Source organism: Melanerpes formicivorus, unplaced genomic scaffold (assembly GCF_026170545.1).
Source record: "Melanerpes formicivorus ecotype bairdi unplaced genomic scaffold, bMelFor1.0.p_v2 SCAF_83, whole genome shotgun sequence".
Lineage (NCBI taxonomy): Eukaryota > Metazoa > Chordata > Aves > Piciformes > Picidae > Melanerpes > Melanerpes formicivorus.
The window spans coordinates 1,679,629-1,686,323 of NW_027142435.1; the positions used below are offsets into that span (position 1 = coordinate 1,679,629).

Genomic DNA, 6,695 nt, shown 5'->3' on the forward strand with positions numbered 1-6,695 from the left:
GTGGGTGTTTTATTCCCTTTTTTGGTGTTGTTTTGTTTTTTCCTTGGGGTTTTTTGTTGTGGTTTTCTTCCCCCTCCCCCTTTTTTGTTGTATTATTTTCCCCTTTGGTTTTTGTTGGGTTTTTCCTGTCCGAGGGGGGGTGTGTGTGGCACAAGTGGAGCTCCTTGGGCTTGGGGATGGAGGGGGTGGGGGTGATAGAAGGGGGTGACCTGCAGCACCAAAGGGAAGAGGGGGAGGGGGGGGGGCGTGTTCACCCCACTTTGGGGGGTGCCCAGGCCTCGACTGTTGTTTGGGGGTGGGTGTTCAGAGCCTGCCCGTGCCTCAGTTTCCCCAAAGGGAGCGAATCCCCCTCACAAAATAAAGGCAAAGGATATGGGGGGGGTCCCCCACACCCCGCGGGGTTCCCCTCTCCCAGTCTGTCCAGGCCCCTCCCTCCCCCCCGCAGGGGCAGCTCGGCTCCATTAAGCTGCTCGCAGGGGGCCAGGGTGTGAGGGGGGGCTGGGGGGGGTGGAGCCCTAATCCAGTTTGGGCTCAGATTAGGGCCGGGGCAAACGGCGGCACCCAGATGGCTGCGGGTTAAGGATCCTGCGGGGACCAAGTTTGGGGATGTGCCCCCCCAGAACCCCACTAAGGCCGGGGGGGTCAGGGAGGGGGAGTGTGACTCCAACTGCCATTGGGGAAACTGAGGCAGAGGTTAGGAGGGACACACAGCACCCAGGGGGCCTCACAACCTCCAGCCCCCCACATCCTGCCAACACCACCATATCCCCCAGCAAGACTCAGCTTGGCCTCCAACCCCTCCCCGCATCACTCCCATCCCTGCGACCCCCAACTAAAGCCAGGGTGAGAGTGGGGGGCACCATCTGCACCTGGAGAAACTGAGGCAGAGGAGTAGGGGGGGGACACACAGCACCCAGGGGACCTCACAACCCCAAACCTCCTAAATCCTGCCACTGCCACCACCACATCCCCCAGCAAGACCCAGCTTGGCTTCCACCCCCTTCCCCACACCACTCCCAGCCATGGGACCCCCAAATAAGGCCAGGATGGGGGCTGGGGGGCACCATTAACAGCTGGAGAAACAGAGGGGTAGGGGGCACACCCACAGCACCCAGGGGACTGCACAACCCCAAGCCCCCCAGACCCTGCCACCGCCACCACCACATCCCCCAGCAGGACCCAGCTTGGTCTCCAACCCCCTCCCTGCACCTCTCCCATCCCTGGGACCCCCCCTCAATGCTTGCGTGTCGCCCCCCCTCAACCTGTGCGTCCCCCCCAGAGGGCAGGGGCAGCGTTACCGGATTAATTTGTGTCATAAGCTTCCTAGTTCTCGGGAGCTTTGGGGTTTTATCTCCCGGGCTTTGGTGGCCGAGTCGTCGTGCTTAGCGAGACGCCCTAATGCCACTTAACACCTGGGAGCCGCGATTTTCATTAGGGGCGTCAGGGACAATTAGCGAGGAAATAATTAGGGCAAGGGCCGCTCCCTGGAGGGGTTAAGCCCCCATATGTGCCTTGGTTTGGGGGGTAGGGAAGTGGAGGACCCTTCCTCCCTTTCCAGCCAAAAGGGTATTCCCCGTGGGTGACGGCGCTGAGGAGGGGGCGTGGGGTGGTTGGGCACCTCCTGGGGGACCCTGGGCAGGTTGGAGTCCAGTGGGGGGAGTCCCCACGGGGGCATAGGGACAGGGGGAGTGTTGAGGGAGTTTGTTGGGAGCCCAACCTGGCATGCCAGGGGTCGTTGGTGGTTGGGTGGTACAACCCCCTTGGCTTAGGGATGAGGGCACATGGGGTGGTTGGCACCCCAGGGAGGCTGGACCCCCGGGAAGTATGAAGGGGGGGTGGGGGGGAGGGCCCCCAAGGGGCTTTCCCAATAGGGGATGGGGTGGGGGGGGACGCGGCCCCCGTCCCGGCATATGGGGATTCAGTGGTGATGAAGAGGTACCCTCGATGCCTTGGCTGGGTGGGCGGCACACAGATGGGTGAAGGTGACATCCAGAGTGTCCCTGAGCTGGTCCTGCCTTACACCTGCCCCAGCTATCTGGGGGCCCCCGTCCAGGCACCCCTAGGCTAGGGAAGGACTACAGGAAGGGGGGCCGGGGAAGGAGGGGAACAGGACCCCGGGGAAGGGGGACTCGTCCCCAGCCCCAGCGCGGCCGCTCGGGCAGGCAGCGGTGGGGAGCGGCGGGCAGGGTGAGGGAGGACAGTGCAGGGAGGGTGAGTGGGGGTGCAGGGGGTGCTGGGGGGCAGCAGGGGCAGCAGCAGCCGAGGCCATACAGGGCGTAGGGGTGGAAGTAGCCGACGTTCACCCTGCGAGGGGAAACAGAGCACCGGGGTGAGCCCTAAGCCCTGAATCCTCCCTCCCGAGCCCCTACCCGGGACCCCCCGGCTCCGAGCTGGCTCACCTGCGGACACGCCGCCGGGCACGCCGCCGGTGGTAGTCGCCCTTGGCAAAGTCCTCCAGGTTGGCAGGGTGGATGGCCCAGAAGTGGCCCTTGCCGTTGTCGCTGCGGCCAGCCTTGACGAAGCATTCGTTGAGGGAGAGGTTGTGGCGGACGCTGTTGCGCCAACTCTTCTCCTGCGCCCAGAGTGCCATCAGCCAGCCTGTGCCCACCGCCTGTGCCCACCCCCCGCGCCCCCAGGCTGTCGGCAGGCACCAGAGTGAAGGGCACCAGGGCCCCCCGGAGAAGCCACCCCGAGGGCAGCCGGATGCCAGCACCTTCCCGGTGGGTTGTGGTCAGCAGAGTGGGGGTGAGTCAAGCCCAGCCCTGTCTCCCCCCGGTCCCAGCACCAGCATCCCAGGGAGCCGAGGCTCCCGGTTTGCCCACCCCAAATCACAACCACCAGGGGCAAAAGCCCCCTCCCCAAGACAGGTCCGGCGTGGCCTGGCACCTCCTCACCTTGTTCTTGAAGTAGGGGTAGTTGTCCATGATCCACTGGTAGATGTCGGAGAGCAGCAGCTTCTTCTCCGGGGAGGAGAGGATGGCGGTGGAGATGAGGGCGATGTAGGACTGCGAGGGCTTCTCCCCGGGCTCCGGCGGGGGGCGGGGGGCTGCCGAGGGGCTGTGGCCAGGGGCAGTCGGACTGCAGGGTGCCCCCTCGCCCCGCTCCGACAGCAGGGACTCGATGGTGAAGGAGGCACCGGGCTGGCGCCGGCCCCCGGTCCCTGTGTCCGCCTCGGTTCCTGTGTCCCCCATGTCCCCCGGTGCCGGCGGCAGCCGCGGCAGAGCCCTCCTGGCCCGGCCCGGTAATTAGTGCAGATTAGGGGGTTTGCTAATTGTGTTTTCACAAACGGGCTGGTGGCAAAGCAGGCTGTTTATCTGGCAAAGCCCCGGCTTTAGCGGGATTTGGGCCTCTAAGCCTCATAAATAAAATGATTAATCCGCTGGAGGTGGAGGAATTCAAAGTGGCACTGAGGTGCCTGCAGGGACGGGGCCCTTGCACCCACCTTGAGTGCACCTCGTGCCCAGCTCGAGTCCAAGCTGCACCCACCTTGAGCTCACCTTGCACCCACCCTGCACCTACCTTATGCTCACCTGGCACTCATCTTGTGCCGGCTTGAATCCACTTTGCACCGCGAGTCCTCCTTGAGTCCACCCTGTGCCCACCTTTCATCCATCTTGTGTCCAGCTTGAGCCCACTTTGCACCCACTGTGCCCATCTTGCACCCACCTGGAGTACACCCAACTTGTGCCCACCTTGCACTCATCTTGAGCCCACCTTCCACCTACCTTGAATTTGCCTTGCACCTCCCTTGAGCCCACCTTGAATCCACTTTGTGCCATGAATTCCCCTTGAGCCACCTTGAATCCACCTTGCACCTACCTTGAGCCCACCTTGAATTCACTTTGTGCCCTCCATGAGTTCACCTTGAGTCCACCCTGCACCCACCTTGCACTCACCTTGAATCCACTTTGTACCCACGAGTCCACCTTGCACCTACCTTGAGCCCTTGAATCAACCTTGCACCTACCTTGAGCCCACCTTGAGCCCACCCTGCACTCACCTTGAACTCACTTTGAGCCCACCATGAGTCCACCTTAAGCCCACCCTGCACTCACCTTGAACTCACTTTGAGCCCACCATGAGTCCACCTTGCACCTACCTTGAGCCCACCTTGAATCCACTTTGTGCCATGAGTTCCCCTTGAGCCCACCTTGAATCCACCTTGCACCTACCTTGAACCCACCTTGAATCCACTTTGTGCCCACCATGAGTCCACCTTGCACTTACCTTGAGCCTGCTTTGTGCCATGAGTTCCCCTTGAGCCCACCTTGCACCTACCTTGAACTCACTTTGAGCCCACCATGAGTCCACCTTGCACCTACCTTGAGCCCACCCTGCACCCACCTTGAACTCACTTTGAGCCCACCCTGAGCCCACCTTGCACCTACCTTGAACTCACTTTGAGCCCACCATGAGTCCACCTTGCACCTACCTTGAGCCCACCCTGCACCCACCTTGAACTCACTTTGAGCCCACCATGAGCCCACCTTGCACCTACCCTGAGCCCACCTCGAATCCACTTTGTGCCCACCATGAGTTCACCTCGAGCCCACCCTGCACTCATCCTGAATCTACTTTGCACCCACCTTGAGCTCCCCTGGAGTCCCTTGTGCCCTCTCTACTCCCCTGGACCACCCCTTCCCCCCATCCCTCCCCCCCCCCCCCCCCCCCCCCCAGGACCCTTCCCTTGCCCCACGCCCAGCCCCCTGCAGGCCTCCCCAGGGCTGCAGGGCTCCCACTGAAGGCCAGCACGACTGAAATGTAAATCTTTCTTTTTATTTAACAAACACTATAATTTGAACTTTGCAGAATGTGTACTGAGGAAAAGAAAAATAATTTCCATTTTTTTGTGTGTGTTTTTTCCTTTTTTTTTCCTCTTTTTTTTTTTCCCTCCTTTTTTTTTTTTTTCCCCCCTCTTCTCTTTAACCAAGAAAAAAAAAAAAGAAAGAAAAAGAAAGAAGAGAAAAAAAAACCAAAAAACCACAACCAAAAATATCCCCAAACCCCCAAATTTCTGTACAGGAAGAGTTGGGCCAAAGCAAACTTTGAAGGGAGTTAAGAGTAGCTCAGGGGGTTTGCCAAAGAGCAGCTTGGGCCTGGAGGGTTTAAAAGCAATTAAATTAGGCTAAAAAAAAAACCCAAACCCCCCAAAACAGTAAAAGAAACCAAACCAACAAACAAACCAACCCCCAAAAAAACCCATCACCACCACCACCACAAAAAAAGCCCCAAACCCACCCAAAATTGGACTCTAAAGCTACTCTGCAGCCAGGGCTGCGAGCCACAGAACTCCAAACAGTCAACAGTTGGTTTTTTTTCCCTCTCTGCTGTTGTTGCTTTGCCTTTGAGCTCTACACCCAAGGTTTTGTGTTGGGTTTCAGGAGCCCCCCCACCCCCCAGCACCACCTTCCCACCCCCCCGAGTTTAACCTGAACTCAAATATTGCTTCTGCACAAAGAGGAGAAGAGAGAAGAGAAAGAAAAAGCCTGCGTGGGCTGGGAGCAGGAGCTCAGCTGCAGGAGCAGGGCTGGGGGTGGAGGGAGGGGGCAGTGGAAGAGCTGCGGCTGTGGCCCTGCCTGCTGGGCTTCCCCTCCCCCCTTCCCCCCCCCAGCAAGTGCCAAAGGGGGAAAGAGAAAGGGGTTTAAACCTCAGCCCCCCGCCCCCCACCCTCCCCCCCAATATTTTGCCTTCAAGTTTTGGTTTGCCAACACAAAACACGGGTGGGCAGGAAGGGCTCAGGATGCTTCCTGTGCCAGCACCTGCAGCGTGATGCAGGGCTTGGTGCCCCCCACCCCGTGCTGGGCAGGGGGTTGGAGAGCCTAGGGGAGAGGAAACCTCCTGAGAGGGCAGGAGGAAGCTTCCTGCCCACCAGCATTTAGAGGCAAATTCTGGGCTTTTGGGGCAAGTCACAGAGAAGGATTTCAAAGGGCTCTGGGTGGACCTTGGTGGCTTTTCTGGTGGCTCTGGAGGGCAGGAGCAGCGCTTGGGAAAGGGCACTCGGTGCTGCCACTGCCACACCAGTGCCCCAGCAATGGGGGCAGGAGGCAGGGGAGGCACTGGGCTCCAGCAGTGCTTGGTGACACCAGGCCTGCTGTCACCACAAGCCCCTGGGTGACATCAAGCTCAGTGACACCAAGTCCAATGACACCACACGTGCCTTGGTGACACCAAGCCCAGTGTCACCACAATCCCCTTGGTGACACCAAGCTGTGGCAGCAAGTGCCCCTCGGTGTGACCAAGGCCAGTGGGTGACACTAAGCTCAGTGTGACCAGGAGCCCTTGGTGACACTGAGCCCACTGCCACCAAGTCCAAAGACAGACTGAGCCCCTTCAGTGACATGAATCCCAGGGAGACCATGAGCCCAGTGTCACCACTAGCCCCTTGGTGACACCAAGCCCAGTGCCACCAACACCTCCTGCCCAGCACCCAGGGGGCTCAGCGCAGCGCAGGAGGCTCAGGCTGCAGCAATGTCCCCACGCTGGGCACGAGGCCACGGCTCCTGCTCCTGCCCATCCCCTGGGCATGGGGTGGGGGCAGAGGCTTGGCCCAGCTGCCATCCAAGGTTCACCCTCGGCTGGGGCTGAGAGAAGTCCACGAGGTGCGGCGCGAGCCGGGGCCGGGAGGCGCCGCTGGGAACAGCGAAGGTAAGGACAGAAATCCTCTTCCGAGTCCGAGAGGTGGCCGCGGGGAGAAG

General features: G+C 60.4%; 1 protein-coding gene across 2 annotated transcripts; it reads right to left on the reverse strand.

The window, feature by feature from the left end:
- Positions 1-1,381: 1,381 nt before the first annotated feature.
- Positions 1,382-3,256, reverse strand: LOC137454758 (forkhead box protein L2-like). 2 transcript variants are annotated; one of them, XM_068165011.1, is made up of 3 exons: positions 2,895-3,256; positions 2,400-2,512; positions 1,382-2,304 (listed from the first exon to the last, which is right to left on the reverse strand). In XM_068165011.1, exons 1-3 carry the CDS (start codon positions 3,189-3,191, stop codon positions 2,076-2,078), a joined length of 639 nt encoding a protein of 212 aa, XP_068021112.1. In that variant the 5' UTR covers positions 3,192-3,256; the 3' UTR covers positions 1,382-2,075. The 2 variants fall into 2 exon arrangements, with proteins under 2 accessions (XP_068021112.1, XP_068021111.1); XM_068165010.1 differs by having other exon boundaries at positions 2,400-2,572.
- Between the last annotated feature and the right edge of the window lie 3,439 nt (positions 3,257-6,695).